Genomic DNA, 26,453 nt, shown 5'->3' on the forward strand with positions numbered 1-26,453 from the left:
CCAAGTTAAGGGAATAGAAAGGATTGAGATATGAAGCAGAATGACCGAGGTCTGGATGCATCTTCAGTGTAAGAGGCTACAAGTCATAAGACTCTTCTTCAGTAGAGAGAGCTTTTTGTTGTTTCATTGATCTTCATGTGGTTGGTGACTGCCCAGACCTCTGATTTTTAGGGGTTTCTCTGCAGGGCCTCTCTGTCTTTGAAGGAGTCAACAGCTCCTCCTGGTTGTTTATTGTCTCCGGATTCGCTCAGTATCCCTTCAGTCCTGTGCCCAAACCATTTATGAAGATGTGGAAGAGCACAGGATGGAACCCTGTGGAGCCCCACCAGTGACAGGTCCCCAGTCTGATGTCACCCATTCTCTGTAACCTTTGTGCCCAACCTGTGAGCCACTGATGTGTTCATCCAGCCGTGTGCTGGACATTCTGTGCAGAAGGATCCTGTGAGAGACAGTATCAAAAGCTTTGCTGAAATCCAAAAAGGGTAAATCAACTGGCTTCCCTTGTGTGGTTACCTTGTCAAACACACCAAAGTAAAAATATGAAAATTAGTGTGTACAAGAATTGAATAAATGTTGCAATAATTTTCAATTCTAATAAAGAATGTATAGATTCCAATGTTACTTGTAATTTCCATTTGGATGTTTTCTGCTATTACTTAAGAATCTCTTAAAAATGCATTCCTGAGCTATTTAAATACACACAATCTGTAATGTTTCAGATGCCCATATAACTTAAATGTATAACACTATAATAAGCATGATAACTGTAACTTGGCACTCTATTTAGATCCAGAAAGAACAATATCATAATCCTGGTTATTTCATTGTTTTTACTACAGTTTAATGTCTGGACAATTGCTTACAAGCCATATATTCCAGTGTGTTATTTTCTAACTCATTGTGCATTTCTTGAATACCATGGTTTATCCTCCTGGCAAAGGCAACTTCTCAAGCACCAACTGAAAGTAAAGTTGCATAAATATTGGGGAAATTCAGATGGATTCACTGGACTGCATGGTGGGATCTCATTCAAGAGCAAGAGTCTGCTCACAGAAAGTGTCTGGGATCTTAACCAGAATATTTACACATATTTTATTTCTCTCATTTCAGTGACTATTTCGACAAGTACCTTCTTTGATGGCTTACTGGTAACTGGGCTCTACACATCTACCAGTGTTCAGGCTTCCCAGAGTGTTGGTGGTTCCAGTGCTTTTGGATTTGGTAAGTCCAGTGCAATTTACCTTCTGCAACCCAGGGCAGTGAGTACTGGGTTGTACAGAGGACATCAGTAGCAAGACAATTACTGGAACAGGTTAATTTAGACTGAGTAATCAATAATACATGGAAGTCAGTGGGAGTCAATGAGATAAAGCAGTGGCAGCTTTTAGGCAGCTTTTATTGCTTCTTGTACCATCTTCACCTTTGCTCAATGCTGAATAATATGAATTTTAAGAAAGAAAAGCCTCAGCAGATAAATTGTTTTAAGCAGCCATTTCTAAATTGTGTGACATTTTGTATAAACTAAAGCATTTAGCCCAAAGCCTCTAAGTATTTCTTGGGCTGAAAACCTGTTTCCTTTAAGCTTATGTCAGCCTACTTTTCCATTCAGTTAATAGGATCTTCCTTAAAACCAGAATGCTGGTCAAGATATTTCACACAACCAATTATTTACCATGTCCAAAAAGCAGAATTGTAGTAAAAGGGATATGATAGGCTTTGCAAAATTATCATGTATTTCAGGTTATGCTGTAGCCCTCAGCAGTAGCAACTGTGCTAAAGACTAATATTTTTTAAATAATCCTTTCTAAATTTGTGCAAGTAATTGACAGCTATACCTTCTGCAGTTTGTTATTTGGTAGCATTTTTTATAGCCTTACAAATAATAGTAAGAATTGTGTTCTTCAAATTGGAGGCTCAGTGACCCTAACAAGCAATCTGTGGTGAAGGTACAAAAACAGGTACCAGTCATATGGGAGACAACTGCACTGCACTTGCAGTAGCAGGTTTAAATGTTTTAATTTTAATGTTAATTTGTCTGCTTGGGCCAGAATTCAGTACTTTCTTCATAATAACCTCTCATGGTACTTACTTTTGTTATAAAGTGAGTAGAGCATGAGTGGTCTGGGCATTTGAGTGTCACCCAGCAGGCATACATTTGCTTGTGAATGAAAGAATGTAATGTAAGTGGCACATTATTTAAAACTGTACTGAGGGGTAATTTGAGAAGGGCTTTGTTCTGTGGATAACACCACAGTTCAACCTCAGACATTCTGCTCAGCCTTTCAAAGGGAAGAGCATGGCTGGCACAAGTTTTTTCATGCCTTGTTCAAAAGGCACTGAAAGATTCTCTTTTCTGGAAGAATTTGTACTGCTCTTTCTCCTTTCCCACTGTACTGTTTACAGGATGAATAGAATCTGATGGAGTAAGCAAGACAGAAAGAACTTACCAATGTGAAATGTCTGGGAGGGCAAGATGTTACCTTGCTGTGACTTAAGTGTTTGTGCCATTGGGAGATCATGGCAAACTCACTGGGCAAAGTATACAGGTCATGTTTAATTACAACTAAGTATTTAAGAATAACAATTAAGCAAAATTTTAAGATTCTAAATACCTCTGTGCATTTTCAAAGAATGTCTGTATTTTTTTCCTAAGTGTGTATCTTCATTTGTAGAATAAGGTATTGCAGTTTCATTGAAACAGATGTTAAAGTAACATGTGATGTATTGACAGAAAAAACAACGTGGCCTTCTTTAACTTGCCAAAGGTCATTGTCTAGCTCTTGATGTGTTACTTTAACCATTCTGTCACTGTAAGATAACCAACAATTAATCTGGTGACATGTGTGTTCTGTATGCAAAAGAAGCTCCAAGCCTACAAGCTGGAAAAATACGAAAGCCAAGGTGATGCCAAAACAGTCATGCAGAGTTGGAGCTACTTCATTCTGCTCATCAATACAAATTCTCAAATATCATGCTGGGGAGATCTGATGCTCTGTCTTGAGCATGCCTCCATCTATGTTAGAGAAAAAATTGCTGCCATCTCTGAATTTATTTTTTTAAATTTAGTTTTCTGTGGGTAAACTGCAGGGTCAGTTGTGTTATAGTGTTAGTTAAAAATATTTTAAATAAAGGTCTTAATTTGCTGTTTTTCTTTGCTATTTCCTAAACTTGTATATATATTGGAAAAAGAAAAAAAAAGCAATCTGAATGTTTTATAACAGATGATAATCTTGTGCAATGTCTTTGAAGTCACAGTAAAAAATCAGCAATGAAGGAAAATGGCAATGGCTTTCAAATGCAATTTTATATGAATCCCTAATCTATGATGTAGTGATGGCTCCCAGGACTAAGAGCTACATCAACTTTTCCTATCTCTACTTTGCAGTGAGAGATGAGAAAGCTGGATTCTTCCAAAAGGTGTTTGGCATGTAAATGATATGCTTTAAAAAATTATTTGGTAGTTTTAAAAAGTAACAATATTTTAAAATCTACCATTTTCAGTAGAAAAATAGAGTGGTCTCCACAGTATTTAATATGTTGTTTAGTAAAATAGTAGGTGGGAGTGACGTTGTTTGGCTTTCTGAAGAAAACACAAAGCAGTTTCTCTAGAAACCCTGGATCCATCTGTTGTGTCATCATTTTCAATCAGCAAAGAAGCAGTTTCTCCTTTGAGGCAAGCGATTGTGATATTCAGGTTTAGCTTGCTGGAAATTATTATGTTTTTTTAATGTTGAGGACTAGTCAGGTTCAGAGACCTCAATTCAAAGATTCATGTGGTTTATCACAGATTAGATGGGGGGAGGAGGGGCCAAGCTGGGCCTTTAAAACCTGAAGATAGTAATATTCTGAAATTGGGTTGATAGTGGTTGCTTATGGTGCAGGGACGAATATTTTTTTTCTTCTTTGCAATATTACCATTGAAATGGTCTTGTCTGTCTCTTACAGGAGGTCACACTAGATTATCATAATCTTCCAGACTGCCCAACAATTTGAAGTCTCCTTAACATACATATACTGTCTCTTCTGTTCTATGAACCACTGTGTTGTGACTACAATTATCTTTTACCAGTTTAGGGAGTTGCTTGATAGAGACACAATCATTAAGATAATTTAAGTGTCATTACATTATATCTGGTGATTACTATATGTCAGTTATAACAGTTAACCATGTCAAGAAGCTTTGAAAAAAAAAGATAAAATATTTTAATTCTTAAGGTTATGGTTTTTTCCTTCTTCAGTACGTATTGTATAGGAAAATATGTAGTTTCTGATTTCCACGGACATGAAGCTCGTTGAAATTTTTATTTAGGAAACCTTCTAATGATTTCTTGGGGAGAAATGTGGGAGTTTTTGGGTATAACAATTAATAGTAGTTTTCTCCTATGGTGAACCATTTTCTGCATTCAGATTAAGGTAAAACTAAAATTGTAAAGCCAGAATTAGAACTGGGATCAAATGTGTTGAAACTTCACTAAACCAAGCTGGGGAGATCCTTTAGCAAAAATAAATTATCTTTAAAAGTAGCTTTTAAGAAGGGTGTTTCTTTCTTCAATAGACCCCCTGATACAGCAGATACTCTCAGCTGCATCTTTTCAGTCTTATTTCCACTCTCCTTTCCTGATCAGTGTGGTGCGTACATGGAAATGTTCCCACATCTTTCAGCACTGAGGGCTGATGGACAATCCCACTCTTTGTCTCCTCCTTTCACATGCCACACTGGTAACCCTCAGTTTGTTCACACCCTGTCTGTCTCTGGAGACACATTTTGGACTTCTGTGGGATCTCTTTATCCATCAGTGCTTTTTCTTTCTTCTGCTTTTATCCCTGAGGCTTCTTGTTGGTTTTTGGCCTTTTTTTGACTGCTTGAGCACATCTGGCTGTGCTCTGGGGTTTATCAGTCCACCAAGACTAATCTCCCATGGCATCATTTAGGGGCTCTTACTACTTGGATTAGTCCAAATATAAAAGAAGAAAGTGAGAGGCAGGAGTGCTAAAAAATATTAGAAAGCTACAAATGTGGTTGTGGGTCTGGTGGGAATGATTGCTTGCAAATGAGAGTGAGGATAAATGGTTTGGAACTGGGCAAAGAATCCTTAAAAGGACAACCCTAGAAGCAGCTCTGGTCCATGTGCAGTGGTGAGAGCACTGGGCATGGAAGGGAGAGGTCACGATGGCAAAATGTTCTCTGGGCAGTGCCACGTGTGACATGGAAACACAAGAGGTCTCAACTGTGCTTCCAGGGGAAACCTGTGGCACAAGAGGGACTCCTCTCTTCCTGATGAACTGAGAATTGATTATCTGAAGGGTGTTGATGGAATGAGAGTTGATTATCTGAGGGGTGGAGATTGGATTGAGAATCCAAGGTTTTGTCTCACCGTGCTGTGTTGGAAATTTGGTGGGGGAAGGAGGAATGTTTTTGGAAGGTTTTCATTCTGTGTGTTTCTTTTACATATTGTAAGTTAATCAAGTTTTTTTAGTTTATTCCCAAGTTGGAGCCTGCTTTGCTCTATTTCGGGTCACATCTCACAGCAGGCACTAAGGAGAATATATTTTCATGGCATTGCACCAGTGTCAAACCATGACACTGTGTGATAGGGGAGGCCCTCTGCAGCTTGGCAGAAGCACCAAAACGCCCCGTGGCTCCTCCAAAGCCGTGTGCTCTGGCAAGCAGGGAGCAGGGTATCATTGCTACAATTACAGGAGCAGATTACAGCCTAATCCCTCAGCAGCGATAAGGAGCGCCGAGAGCTGAGGACCTGAATCTGTCTCATTACACAGGATGATCCTGGTGACAGCCTGGCTGAGCAGCCAGATGTGCTGGGCTGCGCACATCAAAGCATGCCTTTGACCTGCCACTCACACTGCATCTTCATCCATTCCTGCTCTTCCCAAGGCTTTCTGGCTCCCTGGTAGCTTTTCACTTGATGAATGCATGACAAATTATATTTAAGTTTGGTGTAATTAGTTTCTTACAAACTGCAGTGGGAAACATGAGCCTTTCTAGTTAAGCCACCCAAACCCCTAATTTTATGCAAAATCATAATGACTACACTGATGTTTACCTTTTAGTAAATGTGGAATTGACAAGTAATTTAATGATAACATTTATATATATATATTAACCTTCCAATCTAAATTGCAAAGGTCCTCTTGGAAGTTTGTAGGTTCTGTTGTGATAGAGATAGTGGACTCCAAGCTCTGATTATGCTAGGAAGTGTTGCCATAGGCCTAATTGGATAACAGAAATTTTTTGTTTATATTCTGTGTAGGTTTAAACAACTTGTAATTTGCAGTCTTTTAAAACAGATAACTCCTCCTACTCTGAGGTCATAAACTCCTCATGAAATTTCGGTTTTGTTTAACTGTATGGGCTACTTTATAAGAAACTAGGAGGGTGATGTTACCTGGAAACCTTTTTATCCTGAAATTACATCTTCTAGAGAACAAAAAATAGAAGATAAAAGATGATGTTGCAGTCTTTTCTCTTTTGCAATTTTTTGTTTCTATACCATGATGGTGATCATACATATTTTAGGTAATACACTGACTCTCTGGGATTCAAAAGAATGAATAGTTACAAATAATCTTTGAAATATGGTGAATAATACATTTCCTAGAGGAAATCCTGGAAAGAGCAATTGCCAGATATAATGTAATGACATTTAAATTATCTTATACTCTTTGCTTTTTACTATTCTATTGCCTTCCAAAAGGATTAAAGCAGCCCTCACATAATCCTTCACAGAGTATTTTGGTTACATATGTGACTGCAAACCAAAACCCCCTCTCAGTTTATAGAGGAAGGATAATTTTGATCTGGTTCTGTATGGGGAAAAGGAAAAGCATGGCTTCCAGATCCTGTATTGTTGTATTTTCTGGGACCCCAATGAAGGGAGGAAATGATGAATCTGACTCCATGTTTTTAGAAGGCTAATTTATTATTTTATGATCTCTATAATATTAAAGAATGCTATACTAAACTATACTAAGGGATAGAGAAAAGATACAGACAGAAGGCTAGAAAGATACTAATGAAAACTCGTGACTCCCTCTTCAGAGTCCTACACAGCTTGGCCATGACTGGCCATTAACTCAAAACAATTCACAGCAGAAACCAATGAAACAATCACATGTTGGTAAACAATGTCCAAACACATTCCAAAGCACAGGAGAAGAAAATCAGATAAGTATTGTTTTCATTTTTCTCTGAGGCTTCTCAGCTTCCCAGGAGAAAAATCCTAGGCAAAGAGATTTTTCAGGAAATATGACAGTGACACCATATCTGTTTTGGCTCTGAGCAGCCTTAGGACAGAGTTGCTGTGGGCAATGCCACCTGGTGCAGGTTTCACCTCCAGAGGAAGAAGCAAAGAGGGTGCCTGGGTGGCTGAGGGACAGCCCCAGTGTGATCTCCCAGGGAGTACCACAGACAGTGCACCCAACTCTGTCAGCACATGGGTCTGGACCATGCACTGGAGGCATCCAAGGCTCCTCCTGATGGGATTTGTGGTTTTGAGCTGTCAGAGGCTTGGATTTGGCATCAGTTTAAACACTGATGCTTCTGGGACAATGTTTTGCTTTCAGATTTTGGCATATAAAGGAAAATATCCCCCACTAACATTGTGAGATGGAAAAAGGCCAACTGTTGCATTTTCTTGTTAGGTGAGCCTATAAAATCAATCCCCCCTGCTCAGTCTGTCTCTCTGTGCTTGCTCACCACTCTAAAAAGTAAGGAATAGTCGGTAAATGACAGCTCTTAAAAAAAGTTTTCTGCTATGTACATGCTACTGATCTTGAAGTGCAGTTTTAAACTGAAATTGCTGCAGATCCCTGGTTTATTTTGTGACAAGCCAAATGGGCTCCAGGACCCTCCCTTCACACCAGAGATATTTGCCAGAAACCAAACAGATGGTAAACTAGGAAGAAATGACCCTCGGCATTCTCATTAGAACAGTTGGGGAAATTTTAATAGGCCCCCATTTGCCTTGTGCTGTATCTAATACCCTTTGAACTGCCACTTTTTTTCCTTTTTTTTTTCCTTTTTTTTTTCTTTGTTACAAGTCAACTACTGCCATGTATATTTTAATAGGGATTATCAAATACAATTTGCCCAGAAGATGTAACAGCCCTCCGCTGCTAATTAGCAAAGTTTAAATAGTCACTGAGTTCTGGGATAATTGGAAAGAAACAGTGATTTTTCTGCCAATGTATAATTACCAATTAACAGGAAGATAAAGTATCTGTATAGCAGTCATATCTTGAAGAATTTGTTAACAGTCAATTAAGTAGTCAGTTGATGCCAAACTGACATTGGTCAAGAAAGTTTACATTTAAGCTTTAAGATACTTCCACCTACAAATGGTATGTAAGAAAACTATAATGATGATAAAATTTTGAAAGTCTCTGTGTCATGATGTTTAATTACTACTTAATTGTCTTCATGGCCAAAAGTTGACCATTTCTGCAAGTGATTGACTGTCATATGTGCCTTGTGGAAAGGGTTTTAGCTTTATTAATACAACACATATTCATTATCATGGCATAGGCAGTAATTATCCATGCTTTCCTGGCAAGAAACTGCTGAAGTGTTTTAACTGCTGAGGAAGAAAATTCCCCTCGCATAGCTGGATAAGGCAGACACCAATGCCCCAAGGTTGGAGGAAAAAGCTAACTGGAGAGGGAGCCTACACCAAAAATACTTAAAGTGGCCTAGCTTTAGTCTGGTTTCAGGCAGTCCAGTCACTCTGAGCACCTTCGTCCTTTTTGTGCAGCTACTCTTGAGCTTTTCAGGTTTGTCTAACTCCAGCCATGGCGGCAGCAGCAGAAGCTCTTGGACATCAAAATCCAATTTTGCCTATGCTGTTGAGAAGTTCTGAGTTAGTCCACAATTTTTAAAAAATATCTTTGTAGTATTATGAAGATGACATTAAAACACTTGAAGCTTTTAACCTTTTAAATATACCTGTAGCTCCTGCTAGCATTTGTGTGGTGAAGGCTGAAAAGGAAAATGATCCTTCTTAGAGGTTGGCATGTGTAACATTGCTTGTATTTGTGAGCTCTGAATACTGGGTGCAGGTGAGTGTTTAATTCTACAGGCAACACTTAAGGCTTTGCAGATGAGATTGGGGTGATGACTGCACTGGAGACACTGAGGAGCTTTTTCCATGGGCCAGTGCTTACAAAGGGGCCCCTGGAGTTTTTAAACTAGAAAATGTCTTTAGAAATACTTTTACACAGCCAAAACCAGAATGCTAATTGAAGTGTTGGGGCCAATTTTGGTCCAATTTAGCAAGTACATTTATTCAGTAGTGATGTTTTTTTCAAGTCTTATATAAATCCATTTTTTTTCCCTGAGTGACCAAAAAATGGTATGGGGAAAAGCTGGAGAATAATTGAATTTTAATGTGAATATTTCAATTGCATCCTAATTTTTTATAAAATGCATGTAGTAAAAAAGTGATGTAAAAGTTTTTGATCTGATCAGTGGTCTTGCTATACCTCATACTTCTGAGAATATTCCTGATTCCAATAAGGTAAGGATTTAATTCAAAATATATTAAAACATTAAATAGTCATTGTGACAGGTTGGTGATTTTTATTTATACTAATATTTATTGAAAGTAATTTGAAACACTTTTTGAACTGTGCAAATTGTGGGTTCTTTTAATAATGGAAAATAATATATAAATAGGTACACACCCTCCCATCTATGAAGACATATGCATTTATTCTACACTCTCCTTTTTTCATCCTAATTTCAAGTACCATGTTCAACCAATGCTCTTTACTGTCACAAACAGTAACTCTTTGTAACAGTTCTGTTGACAAACATATTCCAAATTTTCATTTTTTGTAAAAAAGCTGATGCCCATTGAAAAAGGTTCTGGGGGTGCTGGTCCACACTCAGCTGACCATGATCAGTGTGTGCCCAGGTGGCCAAGAAAGCCAAAGGCACCCTGGCTTGTACAAACAGCAGTGTGGCCACAGCACCAGGGCAGGGATTGTCCCCTTGTGCTTGGCCCTGGTGAGGCCACACCTCAATCCTGTGCTCAGTTTTGGGGCCCTCAGTACAAGAAGGACATTGAGGGGCAGGAGAGAGTCCAGAGAAGGGAACAGAGCTGGGGAAGGGTCTGGAGCACAAGTGTGATGAGGAGCAGCTGAGGGTGCCCAGCCTGGAGAAAAGGGGGCTCAGTGACCTTATCACTCCCTACAGCTGCCTGACAGGAGGCTGTGGTGAGGCAACAACTGACAGACAAAGGAGAAATGGCTTCAGGTTGCACCAGGACATGTTTAGATTGGGTATTAAGAAAAATTTCTTCACTTAATGGGTGGCTAAGCATTGAAAAAGTCTCCCCAGGGAAGTGGTGGAGTTACTATCTCTGGAGGTGCTCAAAAAATTACTAGATGTGTCACTTTGTGGGCATGTCTGTTTAGTGGGCATGTTAGTATTTGGTTAAAAGTTGGACTTGATTTTGGAGATGTTGTCTAACCTTAATGATTTTATTAATCTAAATCTTGCCTTAAAATCCATCTTCTCTGCTTTTTTAATGAGTAAATCACTCTTGTTTGCCGTTGATTAGAGAAATGTCAATATATGACAGAAATTCTCTTTTGTTGCTGTTTTATTTTCTTAGCAATAACATTTGTCCTATTGTTCCCCAGCTAGACTGTGTTCTCAAAAGCAAGGACTTTCTTCTTTATTTTTCTGTACAGACATGCTGGCACAATTCAACCCAATCTTTACTGCTCATGACTGTTATTATAATACAGATAATAGTGCAGAAAAGTCAAGGAAAAATGAATTAAGCCTTCATTGACTGCAATAACAGTAAAAAAATACTTTTTTCTCCAAAAGATGTTGTCATTGTGCTTTGAGAGCTACATTCAGCAAGACTGACAGGCTGGAGTTGCATGGTAACTTGTAGCAATAGAGGGGTATCTTTAATAAAGTAGGGGGGAAAGGCCATCATCTAGAAATTTAGGGCCATCTTAACATTGCATTCTGTGTGTGTGTATGCCTCAAGAATAGATCAAGGAATTGTTCCTATGGCTGCATGAACTTCACACTGCCAGTGTGCCTGCCTGTATCAGTCCTTGTCCAGAGCCTGGCTCTGTGATGCCTCATTGCCATGTGTTGTGCTGTGACAGTCAGTCAGAGCCCCTTCTCCTGACTTCCTGGCTGTGCCAGGCCTATTCTTTTCCTTGCATCTTGTTTTTGTCACAAAATGCAAGGATTTGATAGCATATTCAAGCAAAACTTACTGAGCTCTTGGACTTCATCAATTAAGATGCATTGAAGCCTCTTGCAAATGTGAAATGGTATTGGAAATTGTTTTTGTCATAATTTTGAAGACAAGTTTGTAAACTAATTTCTGGCATATTATGACAAACAAATGTCATCAGACTGCTTCCCCCTTATCTGCCAATTTGCCACATTTTGAAGTAGAGTTGATTATATGTGGTGAAAAATCAGGCTCAGAGGAAAATGGAGCCCTCTGTTAAATCCTGATCATCACCTGTCCTACCAGCTGAATTCACTGTTTGCTTATCTCTTGTCAGTGTTGTGACTGATAATCATTTGTGTGTTTTCAGAGATGGTTCACAAGAAAAATCTGCTCTAAATCTGCTAAAAGGAATATCCCAGTTTTCAAGAATATACCACTGAAAGGTGATTGCTGTTTGTAGGGAGTGAATGGTAGGGTTGTATCTTTATCAGGTGCTAAAGGACACGAACTAGAGAAGGAGGTTCCCAGGTTCCTGCTGGCAGTGGGAGCAGGGCCAGCTCCTATTGGGGCACAGGAGGAAAGGGCTGAATCCCCCCATGCTGCTCCTGCTCAGCCATCACCAGCACTTCTGGCAGGTGGAGAGGAGGGACTCTGCCTTTGCATGGGCAAGGTCATTCTTGCAGCTTGTGCCACAGCTAAAAGGGGTATTTGCTGACTACTGAGCTTAAAAAAATGGGGGTTGTTTTGAAGTGAAATTTGTCAAGTATCTAAAAGGCACTTGCTTGTGAGCATCACCTCACAAGAGCCTGTCAGTCCAGCCATTCTTGCTATAAAATCCCCAGGAAGAAAAAGTGCAGATCTTCACATGAAGTCCTTACTCTTTGCAGTAGGGTTGTTCTGCCATTCTACTCTGATGGATTTTATTACTGGATGAAGTCCATAATTCCAGGGTGGTCATGTCAGTCTGGGCGTGGCTTTGCACCTTACTTCTTAAAGTTTTCAAAAGAGAAGGAGAAAAAAAGATTATTATAAGTTTCTTTAACAAAATATGTGTATAATACTTTACTAGTTCATCTGCTGCTTGAGTTCCATTATTTTTGGTGACGTATTAGACATAGTGTCGTTTGAACACTGACCGTTGCTCCTGAAAAGAAAGAAAATGTACCTTTTAGGTCAAAATTATAACTTCAAGATATTGAAAGCCTTAAGCAAGGATTTATTTAAATGTATCAAATGAGTCAACCTACTGTAGTTCTTGCCTCATTTCAACCCTTAGGAAAAATAATGCAATTATTAAAATAGGTGCAGTTTGTAACCAAAGCAGTTGCACCTTTATAAGGTTTAGTTTGAGCTGTGCTTCAAGGAAAACAACCTTTAGAAGAAATCCAGTATATACACAAGTAGTCAGTGTAGGAAAGTAAAGATACTTTGCAGCTGTATGAGAAGATTGGATTTTTTTTCCAGTTAGCATCAAATTAAATAGCTGAATGTTGAATATCTTGTGGTGTTTTGGGAAGGTGTGATATTGTTCAAAGCACTTTCACTGAGCTCTAGTTTATTTAAATAAAACTATTTAAGTAATTACTTGACAGGGCTATTTTGGCAGCATTACAGCAAGTGATGAAACATTTTACATAGCAGTTCATTAATAAAGTCAGTATTTTTCTTCTCTATCACTCTGACTTTTGCTATATGTCTGTTTCTGGACTAGTGACACAAATATTTTGTGACACTGGACTCATACTCCAGTCATATGCCATCATAGTCACCTTGACAGTCTCTGACATGCTGGAAGGATGATGTAGCTATTAGAAGGCTGAATCAATAAATGCTGACAGCATCAGCTCTTAAGATGAAGAATATGAACATTAAAAAAGTCTAGATTAAAAAGAAAAAATCTTTAAGAACTGTTTCACCCTGCAAGTTTTAATTTTTAGAAGGATTAAGTTTAAATTTTTAATTTTGATATGAATAGTGAATTTCCTGAAATATACCATCTGTTTGCTCAGCACATGTATACATTAAGCTTATCATTTTCTCCCTGTAACTGTAATTTTCCTATATTTAGATTCCATAATGAAGGTCTTGGTAGAGATTTCTTCTTGTAATCTACTGATTTCAATTTATCACTGAACATGTAATAATTAATATCACAGGCAGTAGTGACCACCCAGTAGTCATAACTCACTCAAACAGGCAGCTTTGTGATAACCTTTGCTTAAGGAGGGCAAAGATGTAATGAACTCTTTTAAAAACCTTCAGTCATAATCTGCCAAGAGCTCAACCAAATAAACTGGAATGTGCTTTAGCTACAATTTTCCCTCAGACCATCAAAGAGGTGTATTCTAGCTTCTGATTAAAGTTTGGGTAAAGATTAAGCATGAGTATGGAATTCAGATTTGTCCTGAAGAATTTATCACATATATATATCTGATAATCTAAAGGACTTTTGCTTAGCATGGGACAAACAAATGTTTATTTGTTCTCTTTGTTTAATTATGCTGAGCAGGATATGTAAAATTCAGTAACATTCTCTATCCTGGAAACATTTATGAGGAATTTAATTACTGATTTTTGGTTTTGTTTTTAAAACCAGGAAAGTTTAGGGTTTTTTTCTGGGCTTTACTCCTAGTTGGATCTCCTCAGCCTGTTTCTGAGCATCTTTCCATTAGGGACTTCATTTTTGCTGTGTATAGCTTGGGGACCTTGGCTGTCTGGCTCAGGCATTCACATACAACCCTGCCTTCAGGTGCCCTGCTTCCCAAGGACTGATTGAAATGCAAAGTACTTCTGGAGATGCAATTTTCTGATGCTCACTGTAGTTCATCCAGAGGAGTTTTGAAAGACATCTGTCATAGTCAGTTGTGACAGGGTGTTGTGGTGAGCACTTTACACAAAAAACCCCTCTAGATTCAAGGAACTCATAGGGATGGGACAGACTGGCTCATGGAGACTGAGGGACTTTGTAAACTAGAATATTTCACTGCATACGATTTTGATTTAATAGCATATGAAGCATTTTAAATTTAATTGATTGGGATTTTCCCTAGAAATCTAGCTTTAAGGTCAAAGCTCTCGTCATAAGAGATATATAAAGTTTGTTAGAAGTCTGCAATAGTCCATGAGAAAAAAGCTGTCTACTTCAAGTATCTTATGAGACTATTAAAAGTTGAATACAAAGAAGTTGGTGGCATGGTATCTCTGGCCCAAAGCAGAGGGCTTTCTTCTGGTAGATCTATCATAGAATGGCCTGGTTTGGAATGAACCCTAAAGATCCAACTGCTCTTCCCATGGGCAGGGACACCTTCCACTAGATCTAATTGCTCAAAGCCCCATTCAGCCTGGCCATGGACATTTCCAGAGGTAGGGAATCCTATCCTAGTGTCTTGCCACTTTCAGGAGTAAAGAATTTCTTCCTAATGTCTAAACTAAACCAACTCTAAGTTTGAAGCCATTCACCTTTGTCTTGTCATTCACATACTCTTGTAAATATTTTCTCTCCATCTTTCTGTAGGCTCCCTTCAGGTATTGGAAGGCCTCCATAAGAACTCCCTGAAGCCTTCTCTTCTCCAGGCTGAACAGCACCAATTCTCTCAGCATGGCTTCATAGGAGCAGTGCTCCAAGCCTCTGACCATTATTTGTGCCTCCTTGGGACTTGGTCCCTTGCTCCAGCAGGTTGATGCTCTTCCTGTGCTGAAAGCCCCCAGGCTGGCTGCAGCACTGCAGGTGGGGTCTAGGCAGAGCAGAGCAGAGGGACAGGATGCCCTCCCTTGCCCTGCTGCCCACACTGCTGGGGTGGCAGCCCGGGACGTGTTTGCCTTTCTGGGCTGCAAGTGCACATTGCTGTCATGTCCAGCTTTTCTCCCTTCAGCCCCCACAAATGCTTCTTGGCAGGGCTGCTCTCCATCTGTTCATCCCCCAGCCTGTACTGACACAGGAGGCTGATTAATTACTTTAGTTAATATCCAAAGCATAAACTCACAAATCGCTCAGAAGGAACGGACTGCGGTGCTTGCCCTTTAAGTGAAATGCTAATAAAACTCTGGATAAGAGCCCTTCCTGCCCCTTCCCCACAGATGGGTAAGGTCAGCCTGCAACTGGTTAATTTTCTTTGGCTGGTGGCACACGGAGATTTAGGGTGGACACATGTCCCATGCCATGGTGTGAGAGGAGCCAAGACTCGTCACTCATGCGCAGGCACGTCCGCATTGTCTGCCTGGGGCCGAGTCCCACCCTGGCCTTTCTCCTTCTGAGACTCAGGGCATTGTCTGGTTTTGGTAACAAACAGCTTCAGTTCAGCTTTGGGAATAGCTAAAGTGCAGTGCAGCTACAGTATCCTTAAACACAGCTTTGAAATTACATGGAGCAACTTCTTTTTTTATGTAATAAGTGAGTTTATTTAAGTGAAATTGTATTTAACATCACCCTATTAGCACAGGGTGAGAAAAAGGAGGAAAGGTTACTGTTAACACAATCTGGTTTTATGCTGGCTGTGGAATTTGTGCTGTTGCACACCCTCTGAAGTACTTTCTAAAAAGCTGGTGTAGAAACGTCTCGCCAGGACAAGTGGCTTTTCATGCATTGTTTTATTGACTCACATTTGATGGGTTCTCGTGTGTATTTAAAGGCTGAATTCCAGTCTCTAGGGAATGACTCAGAAAGCATTTAATTTTGAACTGAATTCATTTGCAATTTCCAACAGAGGCATCTGCTGACCATTTATGAGAGGGTCTTGGTTCTTCATCACTACCAATTGTAATCTTGTGGCATGCTTTATTTTGAGTCTCCTGGGCTTATACTAGGTCTTTTATTATAAATGAAATATAAATATCTTCAAAAGCAACGCCAATAATTTTCAAGATCCCACCCAAATATGAAAAGATCTTTACAACTCACTCAAGTAGTGCTCACTTTCTTGAATCATAGTCTAATAAAATTCCGTAAAGGTCCTGCTTTGTGTTTATTTTCATTGCCTTTTTTAATTGAAAAAATATTCCTCCTTGTTTTACTAGTAAAGGAAAATATATCATACTCCTACTACTTTATTTGTCTCAAATGGCCCCTCCCCAAAAACATCTTGAAGGCAAGTACTTGCACCAGAGGAAAAAAACATGAACTCTGGACCAGTAAAAAATGAGATATAGTTAAGTGGATATTTTCAGTGGAAATAATTGCAGGCATGCTTTTCTAGGTTACATAAACCACATAAACAAGAAACTTTGCTCATGTAAATAATAATAATTATTATTAATATATTGAATTGTGTTATTGCTATTAAATTAAAACTGAATTCATGAAAATTACTAATAATTCTAAACATGAGGGTATAGCTTGCACTTTAAATCTCTATCCATCTTATTTGCAGTTTGTTTCTTGAAGTGTTTGTTTGGTTTTTTTTTTTAATGCAGTCCTACAGCTTTCAGAATAATAAAAAAGCTGTCAATCTAATTAGAGTAGGCATTCAAGAAGTAGTAGGAAGATATAAGTAGTTTAAAAATTATTCTAATAGAAGGGGAATTAGCTTAGAGTCTTCATAAGATTTTCTATTTTTGTGCCCTGAAGACAAATAATAAATCTGAAGGGTTTCAGGAAACCAGTGTAATGAAATGACCTTTTATTATAAACAGAAGGAGTTTGGAAAACAATGTATGACCATAGCACAGCTAGATTGCTATTAAAGCACTGTTTCATCACTCCACATGCAACAAGAAAGGGACTTGCAGCAGGAGTCATTTAAACAAGGCAGACTACATTAAGCTGAACCACTGTTAGTCAATGCTAACCTGACCTTATGGCTGAAGCAATGCTTCCTACACATATAACGTACAAGAGAAACAGTGAATATTCTTTTTATATCCAGGTAATTCTTTTTTTTTGGCAGTATGATCTAAATACTGCCTTTTTGTATATGAACCTTGGTACATGTCTGCTAAACTATGGCATTTTCAGTGCAATTTGAGCTTTGCTTTGGAAAAAATAAATGAGTGATTAGTCTTTAAAAGGAGATTTCTGACATTAACAGAAAACTTGGAAACAGGGGTGCTTGTAGGTAGATATAATTTCTGGTTTTTAAGAGAAGGCAAGTTATTAAGACAAGCTCAGGGCTTGGTCACAATTTAAGCATGATGTTGGTTTCAGCAGGCCCTGCAGTTTGGGGTGTTTGGCCATTTTGGCACATGAATCCCTCTGGTGCAAGGGAGCCATCCCCAGGAGGGAACCTTTGACTTTGGCTCTGGTCCCTGCTGCTGCAGGAGCTGTGACAACGATGCTGTAGCTTTAACGTGTGTGGATTTAAGCTCCATCTTAAAGCTGGTTACAGTAATTTATCTCCTAAATTCCTATTGCAAAATTGTTTCAATGCTTCATTTGCCTAGTAATTAAAAAGGATCTAAATTAGCGTAAATTTATTCAAGTCCAGTTTCAACCCTTTGTTCTTTTACCATCGTTGTCTTTTGGCTTAAACAGCTCCTTTGCAACCCTGTGATATTTAGTGATAGCAGTCATCCTCTCTCTGAACAAGCTCTTTCTGCCTCCTTTTGTGACATATTTTACATTCTTCTCATCATCCTAGCAGTCCTTCTCTGCAGCTGCTCCAGCCTAAGTTAATCTTTTTTGAACACAAGCATTCATAATTGCACACAATAATTGAAGTGATGTCTTAGCAGTACTTTACCAGCACCGTACTAATACTTCCCCCATCGTTACTAGAAATAATTGAGCTGATGAATTCTAGGGCAGTGTTTTTCTTTTTTCACACTGGTAGCTTATTTTCAAACAGTGGTTGACTAATGTGAACAGAGCTTTCTCCTCCTCAGTAATTTCTAGTTTATAGCTGAAAGTATTCTTGTTATTATCTAAAGTGCATGACCTTACATGTTCTACAAGAAGTAAAGAATCCACTTTGTGTACTTCTTTTCCCAGTCATTAATCATACTCTGTTTAAAAATGTGCCTAATTTCTAATTTTAATCTTTCTCCTTTGAACTTCCAGGAGCTGTTTCTTGCTGTGTCTTTAGGAGTGTATCTATAAGTCCTTTATTAGGGGTATTTTCTTTACATTAGGGTAACTTATCCACTGAAATCAAATCACTTTAAAAATTTGATAAATGATTTATAATCTATAGATATTGAACACTGAGTTTTTGGTGTAAGGAATAATTTTTATATCTAAGCAGAAGGTATAACACAGGTTAGCTTTTTTCCCAGACTTTGGCAATCTTCAGCTTCCTTCTAAAACTGGGAACCCCAGCAATTTGTGTTCTTGTAGCCTGAGTTCATACAATCATAGAATGTTTGGGTTGGAAGCAACCTTAAAGATTAGCTGGTTACAAACCCCTGCCTTGGGCAGGGAGACCTTCCACTAGACCCAGTTGTTCAAAGTGCATCCATGGCCTTGAACTCTTTGAGGGATGGGGCAGCCACAGCTTCTCTGGACAAGCTGTTTTAGTGCCTCATCACCTCACAGCAAAGAACTTCTTTCTTATATCTAATCAAAACCTACTCTCTTTCTCTTTGATGCCATTCCCCCTTGTCCCACCACTACGTGCCCTTGTGAAAAAATTCCTCTCCATCTCTCTGTAGGCCCCTGTGAGGTTTTGGAGGGCCACTATAAAGGCCGAACAATCCTAATTGTGTTTCATGCCTCTAATTAATCATTTTTGTGGCACTCCTCTGGACTCACTCCAGCAAGTCCATGTCCTCCTTTTGTTGTGAGCCCCAGATGTGGATGCAGCACTGCAGGTGGGGTCTCACCAGAGTGGAGCAGAGGGGCAGAATCCCCTCCCTTGCCCTGCTGCCCACATTCCTGTTGGTGCAGCCCAGGATACATTTGGCTTTCTGGGCTGCCAGTGCACATTGCTGGGGCATGTTCAGCCTCTCATCAGCAGCACCCCCAAGTCTTCTCCTCAGGGTGCTCCCAATCCACTCTCTGCCCAGCCTGTGATAGTGCTTGGAATTTTTCCAATCCAGGAGAAGGACCTTGCACTGGATCTTGTTGAACTTCACGAGCAACTGCATCCTCCAGTTTCCTTAGGACCCCTGAATGCATTTCATCAGGTCCCATAGACTGTGCACTTTCAGGTTCCCTAGAGGGTTTCTAACCTGACTTTCTCCCGCATCAGGTGGATCTTTGTTCTGCTGATTCCTGCCTTTGCCTTCTGCCACTTGGGTTGTGTGGCTGGAGCACTTGCTGGTGAAGACCAAGGCTGTGGCAGCAGCCCTGTAATCATCTCTTGATTCACCAGAGGGACAGAGTGTGTCAGGCTGGCACAGGGTGCCTCTGTCTCTCAGAACAGAGTTGCCTGCTGGTGTCACCTGCCACCTTTTCTTACTGGCTCTGGTTGCTGCACAGGGAGCAGATGGAGCTGCCTTGCTCAGTTCCAGCATCAGTCCTGATGTGATGGATCTTTCCTCTTCAGTACTGCAGGGCAGGGAGGTTGTTCTGCATGGGCACATCAGGCCTTAGGTGAAATCTCTTCCTCCTGCAGGTCCTTGTTCTTGCAAGTTTCCTTGTTCCTACAGGACTGGGGGAAGGAGGTGGATGGGAGATTGTTTTGCTGTTTTTAAACTTGGCTCAGTTTACAAATAATCTGTTTACCATGTTCCGTGTGCCTAACCTGATCCACAATTTGTTCCCACCTGGCCAATGTTTATATCATTAAGTGTCATACTTGGTGATTTCAGATCTTCCAGATTTCTGATGAAAATCCTGACTAACATTTCATGACAATAGTCATGAAATTGCTATTTAGTGATGATTTATAAGGGACAGCTGGCCTAAGGGATTCAAGTGCTTAATGCCATGAATTTAAGTTTTGTAATTGTTTGGGACCACTTTTGAATATAGGGATATTTTATTTTTAATTGAAATGCCTCAGGAAAGACTAAAAATGGTATTTTGAAACTAAATCAATCAAAGTTAGACATTAAAATAAAATTTTCAGAATATTCTGGATACGAAAGTATTATTTCAGTGAAAACAGATTCTATTATTTTTCTTCTCTCCTAATTAACAATGGAGAAGAATAGTTATTATGTGAAAATCTGTCAGTTAAACAAGAATTCACTTGATTAATACATGTAGAATAATACATGTTAGTCAAATACTGGTTTCCTCTGAGATCCCATTAAAAACTTGATCAAAGTTTAATTACAACATAGGCCAGTTATGTTTAGATGACACTGAAAACAACAAGCTCTTCAAATAATGAGGATGACACAAAGACAATCAACAATTGTCATGAGCCAAACTGGAATTCTGCAGATTTCAGCCAAATGGCTGAACAACACAGGGAAAGGTACTCTTTTGGTGATGGCACATGGTCGTGAAATGACATTTTTCATTGTTTGTGGGTCATTTTATTTCCAGAAGTCACCTGAGGATTTGAAAGGTTTGTACAGAAGCTCTTGGATTTTGTGAGAAAATTGATGACAGAAAAAACTCCGACCAATATATGCTGGATTTTGTGAACACTGAGGGTTTGCCCTGGAATTAGCTGTTTGATATTTACTTGGCTCCACTTCTCCTCAAGAAGGAAGATGAAGAGAGCTCTGTTCTGCAGTCCTGTCATGGGGACTGTCATTTGAGAGCTACTTGAGGACAGGGGCATTTGGGGTCTACAGACAGTGTGGAAGCAGAGTAGAAAGAATGGGATGGTGGAGAGGTTGAGGGGAAGGATGTTTGATGGAGCAGTGGGGGTGAGGGAGAAGTAAGCATGAGACCAGAGCAATTACCTGTTCAAATGAAGCAATTTAAATCAAAGCGTGAAAAATTAACCCAAGAACTCAGATGCCAAGTTTGGTTTGAGTTTTTGCAAAGTGCATAAAAAGTTTGTAAGTCAGCCTTCAATTCACAGTCAACACTCCTGGAATGTACCGCAATGTGTGGCATAGCTGCATTTTTTAATTGAATGCAGCACAATCCAATGGTGGCCCTTCAGAAAGGAATGAAGAATAGGATGTTCTTTCTTTGAGTGGTTATAAGGGAGAGCTGCATGACCATGCACATTGAAGCTCAGTGAAGCTCCATGGGAAAAGCATAAGCCTCAAAGCAAAAGTACTGCTATTCCTGCTTAGACCATCTGACCAAAGAAAGGCTTTCCTTCAGGAAATATCCTCTGGACAGAAGTCTCAGAAGTTCTAAAATAAGATTTTCTATGGTATACTGGATTTTAAGTGGTATTTTATGCACAAAAAAATAAGTACTGATGGAACAAAAGGAGCTCCAGGAAGGAAGCTGTGATCAAACTGGTATATTCTCTAGCAGAGACCCAATTCTAACAGGATAAAGATATCAGATACTGTAGTAGCTGATTCATTTTTCCTGTAAGAAGAAGACCTATACTGGTGTGGAGCACACTTATTTCTACAACCATACTTGTACAGATGTAGTCATTTAGCTATTAGTTTCTTGTCCAAATGCTCTGACACATTTCAGGCTCAGCTTTGAATTTTGCCATACATTCATTTTTTATGAATAAAACATCACATTAAAACGATCTCTTCAGCAGCAAAGATTTGTCTTGAAGGTTATTTTCAAATTTTCTATACTAATATAGCCTCTTTTTGTTACCTTCACTATTTCAAAGCACACCAGAGAGCACCAAAACCAACCTACCTCACCCACTACTATTCAGAGATCTATCATGGCCTCTCTTCAATTCAGCCTTTTTGTTATTAATGTTCTTCTCAATTTTCCAGTAAATCTTACCTTTTTTCCCACTTTGAAAGTAAATTAAATTTACTGAGATAGCTATCCCTAATGGCATGTTTCTCCTGAAGTAATCCACATGTTACATGTCATTGAAAATTGCCATTTGCACAGAGTGAGTAGAATTAGGTATAAAAAGATTTAAAATTCTGAGTGCTACATCTGCAGTGAATATTGGGAATTTTTTTCAGCTCACAGGCTCTTATCTCCAACAAGAGACCTTTTGTTGATGGTACAATAAAAGCTGCCTGCTAGCAAGAAAAAGATTTCTTTCCTTCATTTTCTTGGAAATAGTTGTATTGGAGGGCTGACTGTGGGGATCACAATCTTTTTGTTGCATATATTACACTTTTGCTCTCTGTAATCCTTATTATCAACGACTTCTTGAAAACTGAATGGGACATAAGTTATAGGTAGTTTCTGTGGAGCCCATCCCAAGCACCCATCTCTCCATGTTGTTTATAAAAGGACTGTAACTCTTTGCTCTGTGAGGACTGCCTCATTGTGCATTTAAAGTTCAAGTGGTCTGGACCCTTCCTGTGGGAGTTATCAAGGGCTCAAGTGTTTACTCAGTTTTTATATAAGTTTTACAATTTAATATATTCTTATCAGTAGCTGATGTAAACTGAAATTAGCTGAAAGCTAATTTGGAGCTGCTCACAGGAGTGTAATTATTCAGAAAAGTGACTTCAGCATAACTAAACTATCTTAAGATAGGTAGTTCAAGTGGTATAAGTTGTTGATATGGCTTGGACAGATCTGTGCTTATGTCATACAGTATGAGCGTTTGTGTGTGATAAAATGATTTATTTCCTTAGTTTGGTATTTTAAAGGATCTCTTACATGTATCATTTGAGATTTAACAGGGCAAAAAGAAGTGTTCAAAAGCTGGAAGATCTTACTGAATGTTTTTGGTCTTTCCACCATCACTAAGTCTCTATGGCCATCAAATTGAAGCTTAGATGTCATTTCCAAAGAGCTGTCTGTGCTTTGTACTACACTGCATACACCTGTGTAAGGAATTATAAAACTGTAACTATCACCCCAGAAAAATAATGCCCCCATCTGCACAGTATTGGCAGCCCTGGAACTTTTGACATATTGCCAGGACAGCCTGCAGCTCCAGTTGTGCAGTGCTTGTTTTCAAAACATTTAAATGAAAAATAGGTGGAAAACTAATTATGGAAGTTATTTCAAAGTGAAGTACAGTGATTTGTTGAGACAAATTGCAAAATAAAGACCAGGCAGTGTTAGAAGTGCAGAGTACATAAATTTATTACAGCCACAATTAGTGATCACATATTCTACCATGAATATTTCTGGGGGAGCAGGACAAAGGCATTGCCCAATCCTCCATGTCTTTGTGAACTTGCAGACATGGAGCTTCTTCCTTGGGTGGCCACCATTGTGCTGTCTTCAGCCTCTCTCTGGAATGGCTCTGTCACCCTTTGGATTCACTTGTATGACATGGCTTCAATCTACCCAAAAAGCAGTTTAAGCCATGCAATATCTTTCCTTAAGCATGATTTGGACACTGCACTAAATAATGCTCTGTTAGTCAGAGTTAGGATGCCACATTCTTCCAGATCAAACTATTTGGCATATTTGGCCCATAGTTGTAGATCAATTGGAAACTCCTTAATCTTTTCAGATTTGCTTAGCATTTATTTACCAGAAATATCCTTTTGTATACTATTTTATCAATGAGTGACAGGATCCAGAAGCACTATCTCCATTCATAAATCAATAGATGCCATCCAAGAAAATCAGTGCCAGGTTAGGGAACATGGACATGTGGAGAAGGACTAATATCAGTGAGAGCTGATGTTACAGTGTGCAACAGCAAAGTCACAATTGCAAAGTATCTGGAAGTCCCAGAAGAAAACACCTCGATTAGCATGTGTGGCAGGGCTGAGATTAATGTAAATTAGGAAATCTTCTCATTTCTGAACTGCTAATCTACCTTGAACAAGAAAAAATATATTTGAGACCTTGAGATGTAAAGTTAAATTTCTCCCTGAGTGAAACACACACTTTTTTTGTTGCAAAACATAATGAAGGGGAGAACTTCCCAGCACACCTGCAGCTCTACAAGGTATTTTTCTTTTTAAGGGCAGATTAGCACGTCAAAAAGCAGAGCCATGTTTTATCTTTACATTTTTAGCCTTCTCTTTATACATTAATGGGACTGCAGCTCTCTAGTGTAAGTCCCTTGGGTGTTACTTTGACTTAGCATAATCTTTAAACCCTTTTTAAATCCACAGTAAAATCTTGGAACATTTATCCTACTACAGCCACAGTGGGGGGCATCAGCTGGGAGAGGTGAGCTTTCAGCTAAGTGTTCATTCATGGAACTGAAGCAAGCAAGGTTTCAGATTAAATTCAAGCATCTAGCTGATGCAAGAGGAGCACCTGGGATGCTCTGCTCACACTCACACCCCACATCTGGAGTCCAAATATTTTTTCCATTTCCATCCCAAATTCTAAAATGTAACTCTGACCTTCTTACACATGATGTTTAGTTTGGTGGTGTCCTCATATTTACATAGGATGGGATAAAGTTTTCTTTTTTTCAGCAAAACCATGAGTTGATTTGTAAGTCATGTGGCAGAGGGCTCTGCACCCTATTTCTGTAGCACCCTTAATTTTCATGCATGTTTTACATTGGCTGCTATCACATGAACCTTGATTAGGATTCTTTCCATTCTTGTGGTTCTTGACTGACTCTATATGTTGTCAGATAGAAACAAAACTGCAGTGTTACAACTTTTGTCTATGGTATATATGTCTTAATATATTCAATAAGGCAGGGGACAATGCATCAGATTTTTTTTCATGGGTGATTTTTTTTGTCACTAGAGTAAAAGTAGTAATGTGGGAATGAATTAGTAAAATAATTTACTCTCCTTCTGAGCTTGCTGGTTGTGATTATTTTTCCTTCTTTTAGTGTGTAAAGCTTTGCATTTGTGTTTTGTTTCCTGAAAATTTTTGCTGCTGTTCATGTTCATTAGCTTGCAATATATTTTTTGAGGACTTTTCTTATGGGTGCCATTCTGCCTTCAGTGGGCAGAAATTCAACCTACTGACTGTGCTGCCCTTCCCTTTGTAATTCTCTCAACATTGTTGTCCATTATGAAACTGCAAAGGATTGGATCACTGCACTATTTCAGATAAACCGGGAGGCAAAATTAATTACTGCACATTTTACAAGAGAAAGGGAACAACTTTCAGACTGTTTTGTCCTGTAAATTGTAAAAAGAGATGTTAAATATGCATAGAGAATTTAAGCATTTTTTTGTGTTTTTGTAGAAAAGGAATTTTTCATTTTCCTTTTTTAAAATATTTTCCAAAAATACCACAAAAGTCTGCAAATCACAGTTCGTATTTCTGTTTTGATGATGAAACAAAGCATGAGCAATGTGTACCAGGGAAACAGTTTGATATTCACACTCCAGTTTTACTGAGTACCTGACTATCAAAACTTCTGCCTCTATTTCCCCTGTCTCTGGTGGCAGTGAGGTGAGACTGCCTGAGATCACCCTACTGGGGTCAGCCAGGTGCAGGTGAGGGATGAGGTCTCAGCCAGGCTGTCCCTCTGGGCTGCCACATCCTGCTGCTGGTACCCACACACAGAGCACACACTCACCCTCCCAGGAATGCTTTAGCCCAGACCTAATGCTTTCTAAAACCTATCAATGCTTTCATAGCTGTATTTATGCTGTTAAAGCTACAAATTTAATAGATTTGTGGCCTCAGAGGAGGAAAATCAGTTTTTTTCCTGATACATCAGAATATCTGTGAAGCATACAGGTGGTGTACAGGACTGTGCTTCCTTCCACATTAGTTTGATCTGGACAGAGATACTGGTGGATTTCAGCCAGCAGCACTGAATTTCAGCATGGTTTCACAAAAGAACTCCTGGAGATTGACAATTTTAATTGAAATTCCTCCATTCAATCCATAATACCATTTTTCCAGCCCCACTTCTCCCTTACCTCTCCCATCACCTTGGCCGGTGATTCCTCTGCTCTCTTCACCCCTCTGCAGAGGCTGAGAATGGCCATGGTGCCCATTATGCAACTTTACTGTTCTGGTTTTTGTATTTATGAATTCTGAGGAATTTCTATCAAACCAGCACTACTGTGTCATGGCTTTCAGCTGCTGAAAAAGGCAAACACCCTGACTCCTGATCACAGGGTTACAGACACTGTAGGTACAAATGGCACATGTGTTAGTGGTTGGCCATGTATATGAAGATAATGTATGAAGATAAAATGACAATCTGTCATTACCTCAGCTGGCTTTTCCCTCACAGGTGGGTCTCTCCTGCCTGCATGCCATCTTTCCAGAGCAGACAGGCCTTTGTGAGGCTCAGATGTCCCAAAAGTCTCCCAGACACTGGCTGTGTCACAGGTCACTTCAGTGTCCCAGCTGGGGCCCCTGGGGCTGTAGGAGGCCTTACACAGGTCACCCTAGTGTAGGTATTGCTGAGGCTGCTGTAAGCCCAGCTGTGCCAAGGGGGA

At 39.3% G+C, this 26,453-nt stretch overlaps 1 protein-coding gene across 2 annotated transcripts in view; it reads left to right on the forward strand.

Moving 5' to 3' along the window:
• Positions 1–26,453, forward strand: part of RELN (reelin) — a 283,789-nt gene that overhangs the window by 45,231 nt on the left and 212,105 nt on the right. For both annotated transcript variants that reach the window (XM_071423955.1, XM_071423956.1), the window contains exon 2: positions 1,111–1,221. In XM_071423955.1, coding sequence (XP_071280056.1) covers positions 1,111–1,221 — 111 coding nt within the window. The remainder of the gene's footprint in view (positions 1–1,110; positions 1,222–26,453) is intronic.

The sequence above is a fragment of the Agelaius tricolor genome, unplaced genomic scaffold (genome assembly GCF_023055355.1).
Source record: "Agelaius tricolor isolate 1412-34295 unplaced genomic scaffold, bAgeTri1.0.p SCAF_3, whole genome shotgun sequence".
Lineage (NCBI taxonomy): Eukaryota > Metazoa > Chordata > Aves > Passeriformes > Icteridae > Agelaius > Agelaius tricolor.